Source organism: Neovison vison, chromosome 13 (assembly GCF_020171115.1).
Source record: "Neovison vison isolate M4711 chromosome 13, ASM_NN_V1, whole genome shotgun sequence".
Taxonomy (NCBI): domain Eukaryota; kingdom Metazoa; phylum Chordata; class Mammalia; order Carnivora; family Mustelidae; genus Neogale; species Neogale vison.
In genome coordinates, this window is record NC_058103.1 from 3,995,197 (window position 1) to 4,021,909 (window position 26,713).

Below are 26,713 nucleotides of genomic sequence, written 5' to 3' on the forward strand. Positions count from 1 at the left end.
GATACTCAGTTCCTCTTCCAAACGACACGGGTTCCTCCACCCCTGCACGTACTCTACTGTATTCGCACAACCATGCGTAGAGGTGAGGCCGCTGAGGCCGGGTCTCAGCTCCTCCGGAGCTCATCCTCCCACAGTCAGAAACACTAGGTTCTGAGAGTCCTGAAATGCATCGTGGGGGTGGGTAGGGTGGGGGGAAGTGGGGAGGGAGCCCATCGACATTATTATTTTTTTTGATAGAAAACTGTATTTGTAAAAGCTACAGTGTATCTGGAAAAAACAGCAGAAACCATACAACAGACCAGCTCAGCTGCGCTAGGATACAGAAACCAAAAATACAATTACAAGACTAACAGCACACCCTCTCCGCTAACAGCAACGTGATTAGGGAACAGAATGAACAGGAGCAGCCCAGGAACACAGTTCCAGAAGTGACCAGGGCCTGGGAACTCAATGCCCAGTTACAAGGCCCCAGTGGAGAGAGCATAAAAACCCTAATAAAGGGCACGTTAGAATATCTGAATGAAAGAGACAGCAAGAGGGAACAGAAGCAGGGAGAGTGGGAGGGAGAAGCAGGCTTCCTGCCGAGCAGAGAGCCGGATGCAGGGCTCGCCGAGCAGAGAGCCCGATGTAGGGCTCAATCTTAGGAACCTAGGATCATGACCTGAGCCGAAGGCAGATGCTTAATGACGGAGCCACCCAGGCGCTCCCCTAGTGGCAATCTTAAGAGAAAATCTAGGCCTTTCCTCATTTGTGAGGTTAGGTCAAGCCTGCTTTCAATGGCAGAGTCCAGGTGACGCCCCCGGACTGCACATGCACACAGCAGAACAGCTGACTTAAACTCAACAACACTGATACTCACATTGAAAGTAAGTATTTTGCACACCCACCCACCCAACCAACCAACCACTAGACACTGTCTGACTTAATAGAAAAATAACACTCAACTCCATGCTGTCTTCAACAAGCTCTCTTTAAATACAAGGAAACAAATTAATCAAAAGTAAAGGAAGGAAAAAGACATACCAGGTTCACATTAGTAAGGAGAGAGCTGAAATGTCTATATCAACATCAGACAGAGTAGGTTTTGGAGCAAATAAGATTACCAGGGATAAAGAGGGCCACTCTGTAATGATAAAGGAGTCAACTAATAAACACTAATATCTACTCTCTGAATAACATGATGTAAAAGTTGACAGAACTGCCAAAAAAAAGAGGCAATAAACAATTAGAAAACAGAATATAAAGAGCCCTAATTACGCACCAAAAGATGAAATATTTTATGAGCGGAAAAAATACACGTAGGATCCGAATGCTGAAAGCCACAAAACAAATAATGCCAAAATGAAGACATACTATGTTCATGGACTAAAAGGTTCAACACTGCTAAGGTATCCACTCTCCCCAAATCTACATAGTAATGCAATCCCAATCAAACCCCCTGAAGGATATTTTATAGGTATCCACTCTCCCCAAATCTACATAGTAATGCAATCCCAATCAAACCCCCTGAAGGATATTTTATAGGTAACAAACCGATTCTAAAATTTATAAGGAAAGGTACAAAAACTAGATAGTCTAAGAACTTTAAGAAAGTAAAAACAAGATCAAAGGATTCACCCTACTTGACCCCAGAATTTATGAAGTGATGGTAATGAAGACCATATGGTACTGGGAGCAGATTCCTAATTAATGGAACAGAACAGAGTCCAGAAACAGACTCACAAATATGGTCAAATAACTTCTGACAAAGGTGCAAAAGCACTTCAAAGAATGATCAGTCTTCCCAACAAACGGAATACTTGGACATCCATATGCCAAAAAAAAGGAACCTCAGACAAAATGAATCACAGACCTAGATGTGAGATGTAGAACTATAAAACCATAAAACTTTTAGGAAAAAAATCTTTTTTAAGCTCAGGTCAGGCAAAGACTTCTCAATAGGACACTGAAAAAAGCAGGGTCCATAAAAACAAATCACAAGTTAGACTTCACCTGATCTAAAACTCTGTAAAAGACATTCTCAGAATAAGTCAATCAGAGAAAGACAATTATCATAGGATATCTGATGTGAGGAATTTGAGTGGGAGGGTGGGGGGCTGTGGGGGTTAGGGAGGGAAAAAATGAAACAAGATGGGACTGGGGAAGGAGACAAACCATAAGAGACTCTTAATCCTAGGAAACAGACTAAGGGTTGCTGGGGGGTAGGAGGGATGGGGTGGCTGGGTGATGGACATTGCGGGGAGTATGTGCTATGGTGAGTGCTGTGAAATGTGTAAATAAGACTGATGATTTACAGACCTGTACCCCTGGGGCAAATAATACATTATATGTCAATAAAAAAAATTAAAAAAAAAAAAAAGACCCTCTCAAAATAAAAAGACAAGCCAGATGGGGAGAAAACATTTACAAATCACCTAACTGGCAAAGTTTTGTATCTAGAACATGTAAAGAAGTCTCAAGCTCAATAATAAGAAAACAAAAAACCCAATGAAAACATTGGCAAGTGATTTGAATAGACACGCCACCAAGGAAGACCTACAAATGACAACCACAGGAAAAAGTGCTCAGCATCATCAGTCATTAGGGAAATGCAAATCAGAACCAAAACGAGAGGGGCACCTGGCTGGCTCAGTCAGTGGAACATGAGACTCTTGATCCCAGGGTTGTGGGTTTGAGCCCTATGCTGGGTATAGAGATTAGTTAAAAATAAAATCATTTATTATTTTAAAAAACATTTTTTAAAAAGATTTTTATTTATTTATTTGATAGACAGAGATCACAAGTAGGCAGAGAGGCAGGCAGAGAGAGAGAGGAGGAAGCAGGCTCCTTGCTGAGCAGAGAGCCCGATGTGGGGCTCGATTCCAGGACCCTGAGATCATGACCTGAGCTGAAGGCAGAGGCCTTAACCCACTGAGCCCCCCAGGAGTCCCCCAAATAAAATCATTAAGAAAAAAAAGATTTACTTATTTGGGTGGGGGAGAGAAAGAGAGAGAAGAGGGGGCAAGGGCAGAGGGAGAGGGAAAGAGAGTCTGAAGCAGACTCCATTTGGAGCACAGAGTCCAAAGCTGGGCTTGATCTCACGACCTGAGCTGAAACCAAGAGTTGGATGCTCAACTGACTATGCCACCCGGGCACCCCAAAAACAAAATCCTTAAAAGAAAAAATGCCAAGCTGAGATAAAGAAGCTGACGACCCTAAATGCTGACAATGTGCGTCACAGCCTGCTGGGGGATGCAGACAGCGCACAGCTGCTTCGGAAAGCAGTTCGGAGAGTTAAACATAAAAGACATGACCCACGAGTTCTGCCTTCCCCAGGCAAATGAAAACCTTTGTTCCAAACTTGTACACGAAGATTTACAGCAGTTTTACTGCCCCAGATGGGAGCCTACCTTCAGCAGGGGATGGACAGACTGGGGTACATCAACGTTGTGAGGCACTACTGGATGGTTACAAGGGATAGGCTGCTGGGCGATCTCAAACCCAGCATGCACAATGAAGGAAGCCGGACCCCAAAGGCTGCATGTCGTGTGAGCCCATCTACCTGACCCTCTGGAGAAGGCAACATGACAGACTGGGACAGATCCGTGGTGGCGGGGGACGATGGGGAGGAGGAGAAGCCTTGACTACAAGGGGGGAACAAAAGTAGCTTTTTTGGAGAGGGACGGAACTGTTCTCTATTTTGATTATGGTGATGATTATATGATTATACATATTTACCAAATCTCAGAGAACTGTTCACTAAAAAGAGTGAACTCTGCTGTATGTAAACTAAGAATTTAATTTTATTTTTTTAAAAGATTTTATTTATTTACTTATTTGTCAGAGAGAGGGAGTGCAAGAGGGGGAAGCAGCAGCCAGAGGGAGAAGCAGGCTCCTGGTTGAACAAGGAGCCTGATGTGGGACTCAATCCCGGGACTCTGGGATCATGACCTGAGCCGAAGGCAGATGGCCGACTGACTGAGCCACCCCGGCGTCTAGTCTCATAAATTAAGAATTAATTTTAAAACATCCTATGAAAGGGTAATTCTTGGCTGTAAGTTCGGTTCATAATGCCCTTTGTGTCTCAGTAACTTCTCCACTGTGCCCCTAGATGAAAGACAGACCCTTCCACTTGGGAGCTTTAAAAACTCGCAGGTTTTGTTGAGGTGTAACTGACATACCGTGACTGTGTTTTGGGTGTGGTGCTTAGTGTAGGGTCTGATGCATGTATGATGGGCATACGTCTGTGAAACCATCGCACAAGCAGGATAATGAACATATTCATCGCCACCCCCTCAAAGTTCTTAGTTATTTCTTTTGAAGAAATAATACAAATAATAACTCAGTTGGCTACAAGTGGGGATGGGTACAGGCAGGACTGGGGAGCAGTGGAGGAAGGAGAAGAATTAACTTTCACTTCCTATGCTTTTGTATTTATCTCACTTACTGAAAACAAACATGCCTTTCTTCTATAATTTAAAAACATCCAACAAAACAAAGGGAAGTTCTCCCAAAATAATTGGAACAAATCTCCAAGAAATGACTTACTGATATATAAAGTAGAAAAATCATTCTCTGGGTTTCAAAAAGCACCATATGTTTTCATCTCTTTCTAGCTCTCTGCTGATGTGCGTCTCTAACCCACGTGTCTGTGACTTTGGCTAAACGAAAACAACGAAACACACAAGGGGAATGCATGATTTAAATCCTCAGTGGAGAGAAATCTGTACACCACTTGAAGCTTCATTGGTTAATACACTATCTCCTTTATTCACAACATGTTTTCCTCTCCCATTTCCAAAGTATCTTCACCCTTACAGCAAGCAGTGCTTCCCAGAACACACTGTAAATATCAGATGTAAAAACAGATGAAGGAGAGTGTCCAACGTCAACTCTGAAGTGAGCATAAGACAATTACTCTGGGGCCGTGGGCCGGACACCTCTCCCAAGGACCCCAGAATCACTGCTCTGCCCTTAACAGAAAATGCTGACTTGAACCCTAAGCATTAAAGAACAAACCTGTAAGGCACTATCCGGTCACTTACAAGCAGTACAGATGAAAACGGTGGGACAGACTTGTCTTCCCTGGAATCCCAGCATGCGTCCTGGCACACCAGCACTACTGTTCACTGTATGTACAAGGCTCCGTGGGGGGGGGCGGTTTGAAGAAAACCTATTTACTGGTTTTTGATGATAATGTGGTACATGATCTTTATGAAAAGTAAAAATCACAAGAAATATGGTAAAATGGAAAAATCTGCATAAGCCACAGCATCCCAAAGCGGCTGCTGTTAACAGCTCACACTGCATTCCTCTGGAATATACATTGTCTCCTGGGTGAGGGTGGGTGACGGGGTCAGGGATGATACTGTGTCTCATTCTCAGCTGTCCCCCAAGCCCCGGATGCAGGCCATGCCAGAGCCGTCCATCTGACGCAAAGTGCCTGGAGCCTCCCAGCTCCTCCTGCCTCTGATCTAACCAATTTCTTCTCTGATCCTCAGCGGGCATCACTACTACGCCTCGTTTTAATGTTTTTGTCTCTGCAGGAAGCTCCACACCGAATGGGCATCTACTGAGCTCACGGAAAGCACTGGCCAAACTCAGAAGAAGAAACGGGAAAGCAAAACCAGTCTATCCCTCCTGGGATCTATAGTCTAGGGAGGTCAGAGCTGCCAGTGGCTTTAGCGGGCAGTGCAGGAAGGCTGCTCGGAAGCGATTCTGAAACGTCTGCTGTGCTGAAGAACGACCTGGGGAACACGTGGGCACAGGGCTGGCAAGCAGCATTTCTGACAGGCACCGAGGGGGTGCCCATGCCGCAGCCTCTGAGCGGGGCTCTTCTGAAGAAGTGGTTCTCAAACTCGGGTCTTGGGACCCTTTGAAACTCCTAAAAATTACTGAGGACCCCAAAGAGCTTTTGCTTACCAGTCATTTCTGTTGATGTTGACTGTCTTAGAAATTAAACTGGGAACCCCCCCCAAGAATCTATTAAAAAATAACAAGCCCACTGTCTCAATATATATAAATATATATTTATAGATTTAAATATATAAATATATTATATATTATATATAAATAGAAAATGATTTTCAAAACAATTAGTTATTTCATTTTCTTTCTTTTTTTTTTTTTAAAGATTTTATTTATTTGACAGAGAGAGACAGTGAGAGGCGTGGGAGAGGGAGACTGACTGAGCCACCCAGGCGACCCGTGTCAGTTATTTCGCAAGATCTCCTATCACTTAGGATACAGGTGACTCTCCTGAACAACACATGGGTTAGAGGGGTTGACCCCCTGCACAGGTCTTCTGGCTCCCCCAAAAACTTAATTACTAATTAAGCCAATTGTTGACTGGAAGCCTTACTGATAACATAAATATTGATTAACACATATTTTGTGTGCTATATGTAGTATATACAATATTCTTGAAATAAGGTAATCTGGAGAAAAGAAAATGCTAAGAAAATCTTGAGGAGGAGAAAATACATTCATGGTACAGTATTGTGTGTACGTGTATATACACATACATATAAAATCTGGGGTGCCTGGGACATACATATAAAATCTGGGGTGCCTGGGTGGCTCAGTCAGTTAAGCGTCTGCTTTTGGCTCTGGTCATGATTCCAGGGTCCTGGGATCGAGCCCCGCATCAGGCTGGACCTTCTTGGTTCAAACCTGTGTGGTTCAGAGGTCAACTGCATTTCCTAAAACAAATAAAAATTTAGGGAGAAGAGTGGCATTTTTTCCATTTTTGCTAATCTCTTTACTATCTGGCTTAATAGAAAACAGCCGATTCCCATGTCTGCTTCTACATTCTGAGTGCTGGTTTGGTTGAAATACAGGAGGAAAACAATGTATTGTATGGTGACTAACACAACATAATTTAAAAAAAAAGTGACAGAAAAGAGAAGAAAAAATGTCTTTTAGAGTTTGTAGTTGGAAAAGGGAGGAGTAATCAACAGCCCGTTTGGATAACATGGGCTTCTATGATAACTACATCCAAACTTGACCAACGGTGGTCTTTCTTATCAAGGAGGGGTCTCTGTGTCAAGATCCAATGGGGTGTCTTGCATTCTGAATGGCTCTCGGGCCCACAAATGATTATGGAACATTATTCATTGTGCATTTGGAAAACACTGGTTCCCTGGATTATGCAGACTCCTGGTGGGGCCTCATTTCGCCTGTTGGGTTCCTACCACCACTGACCTCAGCAGGAGAGCCTGTGGCCCTGGGAAGCTGATGGACACAAGTCCAAAATTCAAATTTCCAAAATTCAAATTTTCACCCCAAAACTCAAACTCTGTAATGGACAACAAACACTGTCAGCTATTTCCCTTTAAGTGACCTTCTCTTTTTATTTTCGAGAAGATGCTCGCTAACATTCCTCTGAATAACCGGTCTGGCTTCGAGTGACGTCACGTCAACACGGTGTCTGTGGAAACAGTGGTTTTGCTACCAGCGTGTTGACTCTGAGAAAAATGCCAATGACTGAAAAACAGATTAACTAGAGAATTGAATTGAAAAAACCAAACAGATGGCTGATTATATTTAAAAAATGACTGAAATGAAGAGATAATGGAGTTTATGTGATTCAGGCCTACAAGTCCCCATGCCTGGAGCTCCCCCGTGGCTACTGCTCCTTTTCATCCTTGTCTATCGGAAGTTTTTTTTTTTTTTTAATTTGAAAATAAATTGGGGGGGGCGCCTGGGTGACTCGGTTAAACGTCTGCCTTTGGGGTTCAGGTCATGATCCCAGGACCATCAAGCCCCGAATCGGGCTCCCTGCTCGGTGGGAAGCCTGCTTCTCCTTCTCCCCGTCCCCCTGCTAGTGCTCCCTCTCTCCCGTGTCTCTCTCTGTCAAATAAACAAACACACACAGTGAAAACAGGGCCTGGCAGTCCCACTCCGGGTGAATACTCAAGAGACGTGCCCACGGCAGCTTGGACACCAATGCTCACAGCGGTGTTACAACTGCCATGGGGTGGAAATGACCCAGATGCCCACCCACAGATGAATGGGTCCATCGAAACGTGGTACATGTCCACGCTCGGAAATACTGCAGAGCAACAGAGAGAAGCAGCGAAACAGGCTACGATCTGAATGAACCCGGGAAGCCTTACGCTAAGTGCAGGAAGACCACATACCCCAGAATTCTAGTTATACGGTACGTCCGGTGAGACACATCTACAGAGATGGGCAGTAGGTGAGTGGTTGCCAGAGGCTGGGGGTGACAGGTTAGGGAGCAACGGCAGTGACTATTCTTGGGTATGGGGCTTCTTTTTAGGGGGTGAACGTGTTCTAAAAAAATGAGATGTAGGGGCACCTGGGTGGCTCAGTGGGTTAAGGCCTCTGCCTTCGGCTCAGGTCACGATCCCAGGGTCCTGATATCGAGCCCCACATCAGGCCTGCTTGTGAACTCTCTCTCTTTTAAGTAAATAAATAAAATCTTTAAAATCTTAAAAAAAAATGAGATGTGGGGTGCCTGGGTGGCTCAGTTGGTTGGACGACTGCTTTCAGCTCAGGTCATGATCCTGGAGTCCTGGAATCGAGTCCCGCATCGGGCTCCCAGCTCCATGGGGAGTCTGCTTCTCCCTCTGACCTTCTCCTCGCTCATGCTCTCTCTCACTGTCTCTCTCTCAAATAAATAAATAAAATCTTTAAAAAAAATAAGATGTGATGATGGCTGTACATTCTGTAAATATACTAAAAATCATGGGCTTGTATATTATTATTATTTTTTAAGATTTTGTTTATTTATTTGACAGACAGAGATCACAAGTAGGCAGAGAAGCAGGCAGAAGAGGGGGAAGCAGGCTCCTCACTAACCAGAGAGCCCGATGGGGGGCTCGATCCCAGAACCCCGGGATCATGACCTGAGCCGAAGGCAGAGGCTTTAACCCACTGAGCCACCCAAGCGCCCCATTATTATTATTTTTAAGATTTTATTTATTTATTTGACAGAGAGAGATCACAAGTAGGCAAAGAGGCAGGCAGAGAGAGAGAGGAGGAAACAGGCTCTCTGCTGAGCAGAGAGCCCGATGCTGGGATCATGACCTGAGCCAAAGGCAGAGGCTTTAACCCACTGAGCCACCCAGGTGCCGCTATTATTATTATTTTTAGAAGATTTTATTTATTTATTTGAGAGAGAGAGAGAGGATGAGAGGGGAGAAGGTCAGAGGGAGAAGCAGACTCCCCACAGAGCTGGGAGCCCCACGCAGGACTTGATTCCCAGACCCTGGGATCATGACAGTTGCTTAACCCAACTGCGCTGCCCCTGGCGACCGACTCTATGAGATCTTTAACATCACTAAAAATATCAGAGACACAAACACGCAAATCAACGCATGTGGTATTTCTGCTGGTACCCCAACAGCTGATTCTGCACACTCTTCAGATTAAAAATGGGATCTGCTCTTTTCGTTTAACTTGGGTCAACTTGGCCGCTGACTTACAAGTGGACCTCACATTCTGACCATCATTCTTCCAGTATTTGCCGTATTACAGTGTTCAGATGGGGGCCCTCCAGAGTCTTGGATCCCGGAACGCAGCCACCGTCCTGTCTGAGCATCCACCACTACGCTGCTGCCGAAGCCACCACAAACCGTGTTCTGCGAAACATCGTGAGGTGAGCGGGACCCAGACAACGGTTAAGATCTGAATTCTACAGAAAAAAATGTTCTATGGTTGAACTCCCCTGCCCTCAGCTAAGAAGAGTGAAAGAGTGAAAACCTCTGTGGGACAGAAAGAGTGAAAATGGGCTCAGACGAGAAAGAACAGCTTTGCTATTAGCTGGGCTGGGGTGACGGCGCAGACAAGGACAAGCGCAAAGTTAACAGGAAGTACTGCTCCTCCGAAGTCACAGAGCAGCTGTAAAATACCAAAAAGACACCATCTTTCCGTTACTACTGCTTTCTTCTCAATGGCCCCAGACCCACTTTGCTATGTACATGGATGACTGTTTTCATCTCTTACGTCTAATTCATCCATTACTTCCGACTGCTCAGTGCCCCTGCCACTACATACATCGGGGCGCACCCACGTGCCCGTCCTGCACACATTCCAGCTTCACTCCTGCCTTGGATCCCACCGGGCACCCCGCCCTCTCCACCATGGCTTTCGGGGCCGTATATTTGAAATGAGTGAATTGCATGGTACCTGAATTCTCTCTCAGGACATTTAAAAAGATTTTATTCATTTATTTGACAGAGAGAGACACAGTGAGAGAGCAGGGGGAGTGGGAGACAGAGAAGCAGGCTTCCTGCCAAGGAGGGCCTGATGCGGGGCTCGATCCCAGGACCCTGGGATCATGACCTGAGCCGAAGGCAGACGCTTAATGACTGAGCCACCCAGGCACCCCATGGGCATTTGTTAAAACGAAAAAAACCACACGACAGTCCAGTCTGACAGGCAACATATTTAAAAGAAGTAGCAGAAGGAATATAACATCTATAGAACTTCGGATTCTCCCAAGTAAGTGGAAATGCGTGTCTTTAAAAATGCCCTGATAACATGCACACCAACCATGCAATGCTCACGGGAGCTGGCTAAGTGCTGCCTCAGGGGTTAGCAAAGTGGGGGCATCCGGAGGGAATCGCAAAGGGGTCCCCATCTCTTCAACCTGCCGTACCGGGTCCAGGCACTGCTTGGGGTGAAGGCCTTCTACAGGCTGCTCGAGTCCTGCACCTACAATCTACCTCTCCCAGGGCCAGAAACCACTGCCATCATCCCCACTATCGTCCTTCTCCTCTTTGCCTGTCCCTGTGAAAAGGAAAGCTCTAGGAGGGCTGAAGTGCCATCCACTACTCTTATTTCCTCCCCTAAAAAAGTTCCTGGCCCACAGTGGACGCTCACTCAATGAGGGTCTCTAAGTGTTTTAGGGGATCCTGTGCAACACTCCAAAGACCAACGTGAATTCTGGGGGAGGGGACAAAGTGAAGACAGCAGGAAGAGAACCCAGTTGGGACACAGCTGTAACAGGGAGAAAAGTTAACGATTATTTAACCTAAAAAAAAGTTCCAGGGCTTTTAGCATCCTGAGGAGTTTAGGTAACGTGCGCCTGCTGTGTCAACTCGAGGGACAGTGATCCGAGCAGCAGGGCGGGCTCCGGTGCAGGGCTGGCGTCTGACCCAAACCAGGCCAACCATGGCCTCATGCTCTCCAGACTCTTCCCTCCTTAACAATGGAAAAACCTTCCAATCAAGTGATATAATACATAACAAACTGATGTGCTTATAAATTAAAACATATTCATAAATGGGTTTAATTTAAAGATAAAATAAATTTAATATGTAATAAAGAAGCATTTAAAATAAGAGGGGAGGGGCGCCTGGGTGGCTCAGTTGTTAAGCGTCTGCCTTTGGCTCAAGTCATGATCTCAGGGTCCTGGGATCGAGCCCCAGTCAGGCTCCCTTTCCTCTCCCTCCCTCTGCCCCCGCACCTCATGCTCTCTCTCAAATAAGTAAATAAAATCTTAAAAAAAAAGGGGGGGGGAGAGAATATATGACTCAGAGAGCAGTGATTTTTCAATCACTTTACAAGAAAATAAAGTTACATCCCTCCTCTGCACCATAAAACAAAACAAAATTCCAGGAGGGTTATAAAATGTATTGTGAATGACAAAATTATGAAGGTGTTAGAAGTATTAGATTGTTCTTTGAGATTCTGGCATTTGGGAGGCCTTCCAAAGTAAATAAGAGTTGAAATTAAGCAGTGAAAAAAGAGAGTCTCCCATTTTTCTTAGTCTGAACGGGAGAAGCGCAGGACACTCATCACGTGGTCTGGGGAGGGGACCCACGTGGCCCTCGCAGCCTCGGCCTGGCCACACATTGGTAAATTCTCAACTCTGAGTTAACAACAAATTAAAATAATCAAGTTGATCTCAACTTCTGACACAACAGTCTGTGAAAACTACAAAAAGGTATATTACTTTCAAATTCTTTACCCAAAGCAACATATGAAAGTGAGAAATAAACGTATTTCGGGTCATGAGACTAGTCAATTCTGAAACATATAACGAGGGGGAAAAATCTGCAACTTAAGGAGTTCAACGAAAATCAGGATATAAAATTTTATATTAAGTAACAAGGACTCCCCTTATAACCAGGGAGTTCTCATTTCAAAGGTGGAAAAACACCAACAATTCCAAAAACACTCAACAGAAAATGAATTCAGGGTCCAACAGTATGAGCTCCAAATGGGATCCTGCAGCGGGTCTAGAGACAGGCTGCCGAGTAGGAGCCGGCAGAGGACTGAGCTTCGGAGCTGAATGAAACCGACCATGAACCAAGCACAGAATGACAGAGGCCGTCAGCCAATCAGGGCGGCCTGTCCCGACACTGGCATTGACTGGAGGCCGCTGGCCAGTTAGGGCGGCCTGTCCCGACACTGGCATTGACTGGAGGCTGCTGGCCAGTTAGGGCGGCCTGTCCCGACACTGGCCTGGACAGTGGAGGCCACCAGGCAGTCAGGGCGGCCTGTCCCAACACAAGCTTGGTCCCATCACCATTTTAACTCTGCCCCATCATTCCAATTTTCCTGCACATGTACAGGGAATGTACTTTTACTTTTAAACTATAATCGGCACCATTACATTAAAGAGGGTGTGAAAATAACTGGGAATTCCAAGGTACCCAACCCTGGGTGTTCAGGGAGTTAAAGGAGTTAACGCACACAGGGCACTCGGACTGGACCCTGAAGGTACCGGTTTCTCTCACTGTCACCGCTTGGACACCGGACACATTCCAAAGATTGTCATTCTTCCAGTGCGAACACACGAGGACTGTTCTGAGGGGGGAGTTGTATTAGGCCCCACCAGCTCAGCTGACGCTGAGGATACCGGGGCCCTAGTGGTGAGTCAGGGCTGGGACAATCACTTACCATATGGACTACTTCTGGGTAAATGGGCTCTGTGATCACATTCCGATTATGGGTGATATATTCTACCATTTCACTTAAAGCAGCTCGTTTTACTTCCTTCCACTTTAGGTCACTTAGTGGATCGGAAACAAAGTCAAAGAGGACACAACACTGACGTAACTTCTGGATAAAAAGCTTCTCTTGATCAGCAGGAGGAACATCTGAAAAGCACAAAGCAAAGGATATTGATCGCAAAGATGCTTAACCCCAAATTACTGTGAAACACTTTTAAGCCTTCTACTATTTTTATTTTGAATTAATAGATTCAAGATGAGAGACAGGGTAGGGACGGAGAGAGGTCAAACATTCCCCAAACAGAAAAACAATAGCAGCTCGTCACTGCTCAGCTCATAGGCGTCTTAGGATATAATTTTTATACTATTTACTCTCTAAACCACATTGGGAGGACGGTTCAGAATAAGCCCTCTCAATGCATTCGTCCACTCCACAAATACCATCTGAGCACCAGTTGTCACACGCTAGTGCTGTGCTGGGCAAGGAACGAGGGCCAAGCCAAAGGCCCCAGTCTGGGGTGGGGTAGGGGGGCAGACCTTCCCACCAGTGACACCTGCAGGAACAGGCAAGGTGAGCTGAGTGACAGGGGAAGGGCACATGGGTGTCCCTCGGCTTGATGGCAAACACAGAGCTAGCGGCATTGGTCTGCAAACACGCGGAGTCCACACCCCAGCATGCCACGAAACATGTTTCGTTCCTCATTCTGGGCCACGGTCAACACATAGCACGTAGGATGCCTGGTGATCTTCATGAGGACAGCAGTACAAAAACAGCACAGATAGTAAGTAACAACACTCACTTGACTCGGTGAGTGCTTGTCTGGGCCAGGGCCATACTATAAGCTTTATCCACATTTACACATTTATTTGTCCCCCACGTAATCCTTACCACGACACAACAGAGATAAGAAACAAGTCTAGAGGGAAATCTTGGGGCTGAACAGGGAAGGAGCCCTGCATGATCTTCCAGTACTCTGGGAAGGGCGGAAAACCACCTGCCAGTCTGACAGCTGCCCTGGCGGGGAGGAGCGGGGCGGTGACGCGGACCCACAGGATTGAGCGATACATACACTAAAACGGGTCCAACACTGGCAAAATGTCTCCCGAAGATTTGCAAACCCAGTGAACCAGTATTTTCTTTCTTTCTTTCTTTTTTTTTAAAGATTTTATTTATTTATTTATTTGACAGAGAGACAGAGGTCACAAGTAGGGAGACAGAGAAGCAGGACCCTGAGATCATGACCTGAGCTGAAGGCAGAGGCTTAACCCACTGAGCCACCCAGGCGCCTCTGAACCAGTATTTTCAAAGTGATCAATAAATCATGTTACAGTATCGTTCGAGGGCAAGCGAACCACTTGGAGTGAAAGTCAGTCCACTGGATTTTAATGGAATAAAATGTACGGACAGCGGGTTCCAAGGTTTCACAACCCACACTGCGTGTTCCTTCAAGAAGCTGTCGTTTAAGTTCTGGTGTCACATTGAGAAAATGTCCCTAACCATCTGAAAAGGCTGTTAAGATACTCTCCTTTCCCCAAACATGCGTCTTCGTACACATGAACCCGAACATGCGGCAGCAGAGTGAATGCAGCAGCGGGCGGGAGAAGCCAGACACGAGAGAGATCTGCACCAACATGAAACAACGCTGCTCTCTAAGTTTGTCTTTGTTTCGTAAAATATGGCTCTTTTCATTAAAAACATTATTTCTGTGAACATGTTATTGCCTTCTTTTTCTTTTTTTTTTTAAACGATTAGAAGTGAATCTTTCTCTCTCTCTCTCTTTTTAAGATTTTATTTATTTGTCACAGAGAGAGAAAGCTCACAAGCAGGGGGAGCAGCAGGTAGACAGAAGCAGGCTCCCCACTGAGCAAGGAGCCCCATGTGGGACTCGATCCCTGGACCCTGGGATCATGACATGAGCCAAAGGCAAACACTTAACCGATTGAGCCACCCAGGTGTCACTTGGCTTATTATTCTTTATTTTAGTATATGTGCTGCCAAAGTGATAAATATAATAAAAATACACTTTATTTTTCTGCTTTAATTTGGAATAGGTTCAATATTGGAAGGTAAGCCCACATACACGAAAGCTCCTACATAATTTTTAGGAGTATGAAGGGGTCCTGAGCCCAGAGACCTGCTGTCCCCCCATCCACCTGCACCCCAGTGAGCACCCCTGTGCCCTTGGGCTTTCCTGCCTTCAGTCGCTCATGTCGTCACCCTCTTCACAGCGAGGGTCTCTCCCTGCTCAGAGTCCCTCTCCAAGGCCTGTCCTTCTGTCCTGGCTGGATGAGGCACCGTGTTCCGAGCCAGCTGCTCCGGACCTGCTGTGGCTTGAAACACAGTCAGCGATCCTGCTAGTATTTTTCTTGCTTCCCCACACCTGTTCCTTGAGGGCGGGGGCCAGGTGATTATGTTTTCTAGTTCTCCACACCCCCCAATGCAAACAGCAGGCGTGCAGACATTGCCACCTGAATGGACGTATTTGGTGGGAAACTGCAGTTCCCACAGAAGCGGCACAGGGCAGGGTGAGGGAATCAGGAGACACTGCCCAAGGGACACTTAGGAAAGCACAGGTTCGAACCTGATTTATCAACATTCTGAGTGCTCAGTGACCATGCAATCATTTTAAACAGTGACCATCTGTTTGGGTCCAACCTTTTCCAATGAAAAGGTTTCCTTTTCTTTCTTTCTTTTTTTTTTTTTAGTATTTTTAAAATTTATTTGACAGAGATCACAAGTAGGCAGAAAGACAGGCAGAGAGAGGGGAGAAAGCAGGCTCCCCACTGAGCAGAGAGCCCGATGCGGGGCTCGATCCCAGGATCCTGGGATCATGACCTGAGCCGAAGGCAGAGGCTTAGCCCACTGAGCCACCCAGGCGCCCCAAGGTTTCCTTTTCTGAACTACTTCCTCGCTTGACTTCCATCCCCTCTCCATGCTACCCTTCATTCACCCTGCTGTTTGCCAGGATCACTTAATGTGCTCAGTATGTCATCATGGCTTGTATGTTTGGACCCTACTTGGCATTCTCGTGTTCTGGACCCCAGGAAGCAAAGAAGCCTGTGTTTGCCGCCAAGAGACACCTGATGGCGACCGAGAGAGATGCCGGGAGCTCAAACTGCGTGCCCGAGGCCACCATGCCATTAAGTGGCGGGGCACAGGTAGGACACTATACTCTACTCTAGAGCAAGGGCATGCTGGGGTCACTTGGGGTGCCGCTACGCCCCATATACATCGAAGCTCCCAAAAGCATGATTCACTTTAATGCAGTGTAAGAACGGACATTCAGAATAAAGACAGAGTTGTCACCAAAAACACTAAAACAAGTCTGTTCCAATTAAGAAAGAAGAGCAGAGGGGGCCTGGGTGGCTCAGTTGTTAAGCCTCTGCCTTTGGCTCAGGTTTTGATCCTGGGATCCTGGGATCCTGGGATCGAGCCCTGTGTTGGGCTTCCCGCTGAGTGGGGAGTCTGCTTCCCCCTCTATGCCTCCCCCAGTGCCTGCTCTCTCTATCTCTGTTAAGTAAATAAAGGCAACAAAATTTCAACTTTTTGGAAATTGTGTCAATTCTTCCAGGGTACCAAACAGCTAAGGTGTCATGGTACTATTTTCATTTACAGTTTACCAAAAAAGTCTGTGATTATAATCTCATGAACTGTATTTTTTTGAAAACTCATTTGTTTATTTTCATAACTTCATGGTTTAAGAGTTTTAAAAACCTTTTAAATTAGCACTGGGAATCTTGAAAGAAGAACGAGGTATGCGTTGCGTGAGCTGGGCCGAACTTGACTCTCCTCCCGATTATCCACGTAACATGAGCCGAACGTTACAAATCCAACCAGACCCCGAGGTGCTGGTACATTACATTTCCAAATTCCAAACGCAAGACCCCCGCACTCTCAGTAAGCCACCGCCCTGCATTTGACCCAAACCTTACAATTACTTTCATGAAGCAGAATAAAAAAAATGGGCTCTGGATTCTGCCCATGAGGGACAGTGGCTTACCTTCCCTGTAAATTGCAGACTGACAATAACACGGACAGATGCGTTTCAGATCGCATGGAAGAAGCCTTGATCCCAACAGGGACTAACAGCTAAGCTGCACCAGGAGACAAGACTCAGTGGCAGCCTGTGGGTGCTGCCAGGAACCCCAGTGAGGGGCTCTTCAACTGCGGGGAAGGGGGGGGATTAAGAAGTCCACCTGCCCAGGACAAGCCCAGCCCTGCACTGAAACTGCTAAGAGCAAGAGGGAAATTAAAGAGAAGATCACAGTTCTGGCAGAGGACATTCTTTATTGTTCCTTCTTAAGTTAAGAACTGTTACATTTTGCACACATAGTATCACAAACACCTTGGGTCTATATAAACCTTTCAGGTACCCCCCCCCGCCCCCCATTCTCATGACTCTGGTTATTGTGCACTTGGGACAATTCTCAATTATTTCACAGTAAATCCTGAAGGATACCCAGCAGCAAAACGGAGGGTCACACCCATGCCAAACCGGGAGAGAGGAGCAAAGGACACCAGCCCATGAGAAACAGCACAAACAGCGCAGGGAGACGACGGTCTTTCTTTTAAAAATGTACTCCGTGAAAGGAAGCCGGTCATCTGTGACAGACAGGCCCTCCGTGAAGGTCGCCATCCGCGCAGGGCGAACGCGCCCCATTTTAGTTTCACACGCATTCCTGGCCCCACTGTGACAGAGGGCAGCGTGCCTCCACCTGCCCTCCACCTGCCCCACCAGAGCAGCCGCAGAGAGGGGCAGAGCTCCTAGGTGCCTCCACCTTCTTGTAATCCACACGCAGTCTACAAGCCACACACCAGACACTGAGGCTGCTCCGGGTCCTCAGTCTGGAGACCACTGCAGGCTTTCCCCACGGAGCCCTAAATGGCTAACCGTATCCCAGCCAGCCTCATCAGAGTGTTTTTATAGTTTTCTCTTAAAATGTGCCATATATTTTTTAGATTTATTCTTAGGTAGTTGTTACATTCTGATGTCACTGTGAACGGTATCTTTAAAAAGATTTAACTGCTGCGACACACACACAATGATTTTGGGGACTACTTCTGTATGTAGCTACCCCTGCTTACCTCTTATGAATCCTGACATGATTATCTGTGTATCTTTTCCGTGAATACCATCCTTTCCCTTGTAAAGACTGACGGTGTTCTTTCTCTTGCCTGAGCAAAGTGTCAGGATGTGGCGGGACCAGCTCCCTTTGCTTCTCCAAGCTCAGAGGGAAGCTCCTACCAGATCCCACGGGGCTGGACGAGTGCCAGGTATGCTCGGACTCTGTGGGTAACATCGACCTGATGAAGAACCTGGCCTGTAGATTCCGTGCTGTCTCATCCCTACCCCATCAGGACTTTTACAGAACGGGGGTGCATGGATCTCAAATGCACAGGAAAGACCCTCTTGGAGAAGAATGGGGCAGGGGCAACCTGCTGTTCCAGAAATAAGTAGACTTACTTAAACCTTTATTCACAAAAACAGCCAAGCCACAGCGAACAGAGGTCAAGAAACAGGCATGAGCATATATGGAGCCAGAGGTCAAGAAACAGGCATGAGCATATATGGAGCCTTGATTTACAATTGCAGTAATGCTGCAATCCAGAACAGCAAAGAAAAGTCAGCTTTTCCAATATAAGACACTGGGACAACCAGGTACCCAGGGACAGAAAGGAAGGGAGGAAGGATGGGAGGCAGAGAGGAAGAAAGAAACTGGATCCCATCATACATAAAAATAAAACAAGTTCCTGGTGCGTTATGACTTAAGTTTGAAAGATAAAACTCTAATGCGTTAAGAAAATAATACGGAAGAGTATCTGATGTCAAGAAAGTGGAGGTTTTTTTTGTTTTTTGTTTTTTTAATTTGAGTATAGCCGACACAATGTGGCATTAGTTTCAGGTGTACAACAGTGGTTCAACAACTCGATACTCTACGCTGTGATCCTAAGTGTGGTCACCATCTGTCACCACACGACACTACTCGACACTACTGATGATATTCCCTACGCCCTATCTTTGTTTCCCATGGCATGTTCATGCCGTAACTGGGAGCCTGTATCTCCCATTCCCCTTCACCCATTTTTAAAAAGATTTTATTTTATTTCAGAGAGCAAGCGAGAGAGAGAGAGCACGAGCGTGCACGTGAGCAGGGGGAGGGGCAGAAGGAGAAGGAGAGAGAATCCCAAGCAGACTCCGCGCTGAGTGTGGAGCCTGACGCAGGGCTTGGTCTCACAACCCTGAGATCATGATCTGAGCTGAAACCAAGAGTTGGAGGTGACCAGGCGCCCCTTCCCCCACACCCACTTTGTCCATCTTCCCGCCCTCTCCCCTCTGGAAACCATCAGTTTGCTCTATTTACAGGTCTCAGTCTGCTTCTGGTTTTGTTCTTGAGATTCCACAGTATTTGTCTTTCTCGGACTGACTCATTTTACTTAGCATTACACCCTCTAGCTCCATCCGTGCTGCTGCAAATCGCAAGATCACATCCTTTTTCTATCTGAGTAATGTTCCATTGTACATATATGTATACACACCACATCTCCTTTATCCACTCATCTATCAACAGATAATCCTGGTTACTGTAAGTAATGCTGCAATAAACACAGAAATGCATTTATATCTTTTTGAATTACTGTTTTCATTTTTCGGTGTAAATACTCACCAGTGGGATACTGAATCTTAACAGTGTCTCTTTGTCTTTTTCTTTCTTTCTTTTTTTTGAGGAGGCTCCATACTGTTTTTCACAGTGACTACACCAGTTTACATTTGCACCGACAGTGCACAAGGATTCCTTTTTCTCCACATTTGCCACCACTTGTTATTTCTTGTCTTTTTGATTCTAGCTGTTCTGACAGGTGTAAGGTGGTATCTTATTGTGGTTTTCATTTGCATTTCCCTGATGATGAGTGATGTTGAGCGTCTTTCCATGTGTCTTCTGGCCATCTGTATGTCTTTGAAAAAATGTCCATTCAGGCCCTCTGCCTGTTTTGTAATCCGATTATTTGTGGCTTTTTTGATGTTGGGTTGTATAAACTCTTTATATATTTCGTATATTAACTCCTTACAGGATATATAATTTGCAAGTAACTTCTTCCATTCAGTGGATTGCTGATTGTCCTTTGCTGTCCAAAACTTTTTAATTTTGATGAAGTCCCTACAGTTTATTTTTGCTTTTGTTTCCCTTGCTTTAGGAGACATATCTAGAAAAAAGTTGCTACAGCCAATAACAGAACTACTGGCTGTTCTCTTCTAGCAGTTTTAAGGTTTCAGATCCTACATTTAGGTCTTTAATCCATTTGAGTTTTATCTTTGTGTTTTTGCACATAGTTGAACTGCTTTCCCAGCACCACGTATCAGACAGACTGTCTTTTCCCCATGGTATATTCCTTGCCTCATCATAGACTGATCACGTAAGCATGGGTTTGTTTCTGGGTGCTGAATTCTGTTCCACTAATCTACGGGTCTATGTTAGCCATACTGTTTAGATTACTATTCCTTTGTACCATAACTTGAAATCTGGAATTGTGATGCCTCCAGCTTTGTTCTTCTTTCTCAAGACTGCTTTAGGTATTCAGGGTTTTTTGTGGTGCCCTACGAATTTTTGCAATGTTTGTTCTAGTTCTGTGAAAAATGCATTGCTATTTTGATAGACAGTGCACTGAATCTGTAAATTGCTTTGGGTAGTATAGACATTTTAACAATATTAATACTTCTAATCCATGAATATGGTATACCTTTCCATTTATTTGGTCATCTTCAATTCCCTTCATCAGTGTTTTACAGTTTTCAGAACACAGATCTTTCATGTCCTTGGTTTATTCCTAGGTATTTTTATTCTTTTTGGTGCATTTTTGAATAGAATTTTTCTTAATTTCTCTTTCTTCTACTTCTCTATTAGTGTATAGAAATGCAACCAATTTCTGGGTATTAGTTTTGTGTCCTGCAATTTTACTGAATTCACTGATTACTTCTAATAGTTTTTTTGGTGAGGTCTTTACCACGTATAGTATCATGTCTTCTGCAAATGACATTTCATTTCTTCTAGAGGTGTCTGTCTGTTGCGGCTAGAACTTCCAGTACCATGTTGAATAAAAGTGGTAAGAGTGGTCATCCATGGGCCCCTGCGTGGCTCAGTGGGTTAAAGCCTCTGCCTTCGGCTCAGGTCAAGATCCCAGGGTCCTGGGATGGAGCCCCGCGTCGGGCTCTCTGCTCAGCGGGGAGCCTGCTTCCTCCTCTCTCTCTGCCTGCCTCTCTGCCTACTTGTGATCTCTGTCTGTCAAATAAATAAATAATCTTTATTAATCTTTAAATAATCTTTAAAAAAAAAAGAGTGGTCATCCATGTATTTTAGAGGAAAAGCTATCAGTTTTTCACCATCGAGTATACTACTACCTGTGGGTTTTTTACATACGGCTTTTATTATGTTGAGGTATGTTCCCTCTAAACCCACCTTGTTGAGTTTTTATTGTGAACAGAGGCGGAATTTTGTCAAAGGCCTTTTCTGCAGCTACATAATCATTATGATTTTTATCCTTTTGTTGATGTGGTTGATCACACTGGTTTGGAGATGCTGAGAAGACTGCATCCGTGGACTAAATCCCACTTGATCACGGTAATTTTTTTTTTAACTTTCTAAATTAACATATGATATATTATTTGTTTCAGGGCTACAGGTCTGTGAATCATCAGTCTTACACAATTCATAGCACTCACCATAGCACATACCCTTCCCAAAGTCCACCAGCCAGCCTCTTTATTCCTCCCGCCCACCTCCCCTCCAGCAACCTTCAGTTTGTTTCCTGAGATTAAGAGTCTCTTACGGTTTGTCTCCCTCTCTAGTTTCATCTTGTTTCATTTTGTCCTCTCCCCCGCTATGAACCTCTGTCTTGTTTCTCAAATTCCTCATATCAGTGAGATCATATGATAATTGTCTTTCTCTGACTGACTTATTTCACTTAGCATAATACCCTCTAATTCCACCCACGTTGTTGCAAATGGCAGCATTTCATTTTTGATGGCTGCGTAATATTCCACTGTCTATATGAACCACATCTTCTTTATCCTTTCATCTCTTGATGGACATCTGGGCTCTTTCCATACTTTGGCTATTGTGGACATTGCTGCTGTGAACACTGGGGTGCCTGTTCCCCTTCGGATCACTACATTTGTATCTTTGGAGTAAATACCCAGTAGTGTGATTGCTGGGTCACAGGGTAGCTCTATTTTCAACTTTTTTTTTTTTAAAGATTTTATTTATTTATTTGTCAGAGACAGAGGGAGAGAGCGAGTGAGCACAGGCAGACAGGGAGGCAGGCAGAGTCAGAGGGAGAAGCAGGCTCCCTGCCGAGCAAGGAGCCCGATGTGGGACTCGATCCCAGGACCCTGGGATCATGACCTGAGCCGAAGGCAGCTGCTTAACCAACTGAGCCACCCAGGCGTCCCTATTTTCAACTTTTTGAGGAATCTCCACACTGTTCTCCAGAGTGGCAGCACCAGCCTGCATTCCCACCAACAGTGTAGGAGGTTCCCCCTTCTCCACATCCTCGCCAACATGTCATTTCCTGACTGGTGAATCAGCCATTCTGACTGATGTCAGGTGGTATCTCACTGTGGTTTTGATTTATATTTCCCTGATGGTGAGTGATGTTCAGCACTTTTTCATGAGACTGTTGGCCATTTGGATGTCTTCTTTGCAGAAATGTCTGTTTGTGTCTTCTGCCCATTTTTTGATTGGATTATTTGTTCTTAGATGTTGAGTTTGATAAGTTCTTTACAGATTTTGGATACTAGCCCTTTATCTGATATGTCCTTTGCGAATATCTTCTCCCATTCTGTCAGTTGTCTTTTGGTTTTGTTAAGTGTTTCCTTTGCTGTGCAGAAGGTTTTGATCTTGATGAAGTCCCAATAGTTCATTTTTGCCCTTGCTTCCCTTGCCTTTGGCGATGTTTCTAGGAAGAAGTTGCTGCGGCTGAGGTCAAAGAGGTTGCCGCCTGTGTTCTCCTCAAGGATTTTGATGGATTCCTGTCTCACACTGAGGTCTTTTATTCATTTTGAGACTATTTTTGCGTGTGGTATAAGGAAATGGTCCACTTTCATTCTTCTGCATGTGTTCGTCCATCTTTCAGTAATGATCATTTTAATGTGTTGTTGTATGTGGTTTGCTAATATTTTGCCAAAGATTTCTAAATCTATGTTCATCAGGGATATTGGCCTATAGTTTTCTTATTTTGTGGTGTCCTTATCTGGTTTTGGTATCAGGGTACTGCTGGCCTGGTAGAATATATTTGGAAGCTTTCCTCCTCCTCCTGTGTTTTGGAATAATTTGAGGCATTAACTCTTTAAATGTTTGGAAATATTTCCTTGTGAATCAATCTGGTTCTGGACTTTTATATTTTGGTAGTTTTTTTTTGAGGCAGTTTTTTTGGATTAGTGATTCACTTTTATTACTAGTAACTGGTCTGATCATATTTTCTATATCTTCTATATTCAGCTTTGGAAGACTGCATGTTTTTAGGAATTTATTCATTTCTGCTAGGCTGGCTAATTTGTTGGCATAAAATTTTTCATAGTAGTCTCTTTTATATTTCTGTGGTGCTGGTTGCTACTTCTCCTTCATTTCTGATTTTACTTATTTGGTTCTAAGAAGAAGTTCTTAACATATAAAAATAATAATAATTAAAAGATTGATAAACTGAATATATAAGTTAAACTATTTTTCCTCATCAGTACGCCACCAAGAATGCAAAAGCAGGCCACAGAGTACGGAACTATCTGAATATATAAAGCCAAAAGACTCCTGTCCTGTGAGCCAGGAACCGCATTCCTGGGCATAACCTATGAGTCTCACGCACGTGCAGCACAACGTAGGTAAGAGAATGCTCACACCAGCACTAAGAGTCCAGACTGGAAACAACCTGAACGTGCACCAGCACTGGATGTTCTAGAACATTCTGAAACTATGCGGATGAGTGAGCCCTATACGATATGAACGAATCTTACAAAACACTGTTGAGTGAAGAAGCTGAGATAAAAAGGATTTATTCAGTATGATTTCATGTTTACAAAGAGGGTATAGACATAGGTGTCCCTCAACCCATTCTGGACCCACAGGGGGCTCCGGGGTGCCTGGTCTAGGTGGTGGTTATGTGAGTATTTGCTTATAATTATTCATTAAGCTTTGTTTTATGTGCTCTGAATATGAGCTGTATTTCAAACTAAAAAGGCTACAGAATAAGTGCATGTGGTAAAACCATAAAAACAGAACAACCCTCAAAGGCACGTAAGGACACAAAGAGATGACTCTCCTTCTTCCGTACCCATCCTCTGCCTCTATCTCCCCTCCAAAAGGCAGTCACTGTCCCCAGAGTGGGAGTCCTGCAGGGCCGCCCTGCATGGGGCCTCCCACAATGGCAGTGAACCAATGAACCGACACTGACAACCTTGAAATTAACCTTGACCTACTTGGGACCAGAATACACACACAGACCCACACAAAGTCCCAACACATTCTCTATTGCACATAGAGCTTATGTTGGAGACCTTAAGCTCTGGGTATCTTTTTTTAAATTGAAAAAATTTCCTAATCAAAATGAAGTTCTAAGTGACATCTATTTTTTTCCATTTACATAAAGTTTCCTACCTTTCCTTCTCTCTTAAAGATCAGCAATTACAATCCCAAATGCGTAACAGAAAAACGGTAGTATGACTTGTTATCAGATCTAAAACATCTGATATGAAACCATCCGGATGTGGAAACTAAGGTCTTAGGGTAGGCCCCAACCTTCACGATGTTGCCTGCAGCGTAAGGACTTCATTTTAAAAAATTCATCCCACGCGTACCCGCCAGGCACCGTACTAAGCTTTGACAACTCCAAACCGAATTAAAACATGACACTGACCTGAAAGGAAAATGACGACACCATGTGGGAAGCGCCGTGAGCGCTGTGGGAGGTGCGAGGGGACCCAGGGGAATGGATGACAGGATGGGTCTTCGGGAAAGTTTGTCCTCGGGGGGTACCTGAGCTCAGTCTCAGGAGCAGAGCAGGAGCTCAGTGAGTTCCGCTGTGCAGGGCCCGGGACCACACGCGGTGGAGAAGAGTGTGTTTCCAGGGCTCTCTTCTCACACCACAGAGACTGAAGTTACAGCACAAATTCGACAGGAAAATCAATCTTCCTCCCAAAGACAGAACCTTAAATGAGCAGAACACTGCTTACACTATATAAACCCCGAATTAATACCCCGGATCCTTAATCACACTGGATTCTTAATCCTAAATTTGCATAGAGGAGGAACTCTGTCTTGTCACCTTGTTCTCCTCAGTATCTAAAACGGGAGCAGCACATATGCGACCTCAAATACTTGTGGGACGAACAAAGCAGGGAAACACACTCGGGTAATGTAACAAGAGGTACCGTAATTCAAGTCGATTTACGTATCGGAACAGAAGGCAAGGTCTGCATAAACGCTCCAGGAAACAACCAGGCCTTCAGAGGCACTGCCTGCGCGGGCATTTGGGCACTCAGCTCTGAGGCGCTCTGACAGGAGACCCTGACGGTACGGGGAGCAGACCGGCGTCAGTCACGGAGGGCTGTCACAGAGGAGAGACGCAGCCTGATCTGGGGACGACAACGCCCGCTCCAGAAGTGACAGAGGAACCGCAGTGAAGGTGCCAGAAGCAGGAAGACCGCGTCACGAGACGGGCCGAGGACAGTGTAGAGCCCACCCGTCTCTCGGGAGGCCAACCCCTCCTCAGTGCGCTGGCCTGGCAGGGCCCCTTCTGGAAGCGGTTGGAGCTCTTACTCCAGGAAGCCCAAACTTTCACAACTTGAAAGCATGACAACCAAACGCAGCTGGGGAGACGTCCACTTCCACAGAGACCGACGTCCAACCCCGACCCTGGGCACCCGCATGACCCCCAAACTGAGTCATTCCTCTCCATCTGCACCTAACTTGATTATTTTCAAAATTATAGTAAATCTTTCCCAGTGTCAAAATGCATTTCTCACTGGTCTATCCATTCTTTTTTTTTTAAAATAGTATTTTATTTATTTATTTGACAGAGATAGTGGGGGGGGGGAGCGTGCGCACGTGCACAAGCAGGGGGAGCAGCAGAGGGAGAGAGGAGGAAGCAGGCTCCCACCGAGCAGGGAGCCCGATGCGGGGCTCGATCCCAGGACCCCGGGATCATGACCTGAGCCAAAGGCAGACGCTTAATGACCGAGTCACCCGGGTGTCCCAGTGTCTGTCCATTCTAACGTACACATTCTCCACCTCAGTGTCCCCGAATCACACCCTCACTTGATGGTTCTTCCTCTCCTTCTTGGTAATCCTTCAGACACGCTGGGCCTACGTCAATCAGCGGTGTCAGACCGCTGCCGAGTGGCCAGGCTTCTCGGTGGGTGTCACACACTCCACACAGCCCAGGTGCACCTGCCGGGTTCCGTCCACACCACCGAACGTGGGAAGCAGACAGGCCTGTGAAGAACCACGTCTCCACGCTGAGCGCGCGTGTGCCGAGTTCTCTCTGCCTGCACCTGTGCCGTGCTCGGTGGGGGTCCCAGGAGAACCCCCGAGAGGCACTGAGCATTCTTTCCCGGTGTGAGTGTACTGAGGCCGTCCTTTCCCAGTCCCTCCAGGGGGAATTCTGGGGCTCAGACAGAAGGAAAGCACTGTCCGCCAAACTAATTTGGACAGAGATCTGGTAACGGAAGGCCGCCAGCAGCTTCTGCCGTTACACTTTTGCTTTCAGTGTGTTTTATTAGGGACAATCTGTGGTTCAAAATCCATCATGAATGTTCCCTTTC

General features: G+C 45.5%; 1 protein-coding gene across 7 annotated transcripts in view; it reads right to left on the bottom strand.

The window, feature by feature from the left end:
• PPP2R5C (protein phosphatase 2 regulatory subunit B'gamma) overlaps positions 1-26,713 on the bottom strand; it is a 129,327-nt gene that overhangs the window by 36,041 nt on the left and 66,573 nt on the right. For all 7 annotated transcript variants that reach the window (XM_044230431.1, XM_044230436.1, XM_044230438.1 and 4 more), the window contains one exon: positions 12,853-13,052. In XM_044230431.1, coding sequence (XP_044086366.1) covers positions 12,853-13,052 — 200 coding nt within the window. The remainder of the gene's footprint in view (positions 1-12,852; positions 13,053-26,713) is intronic.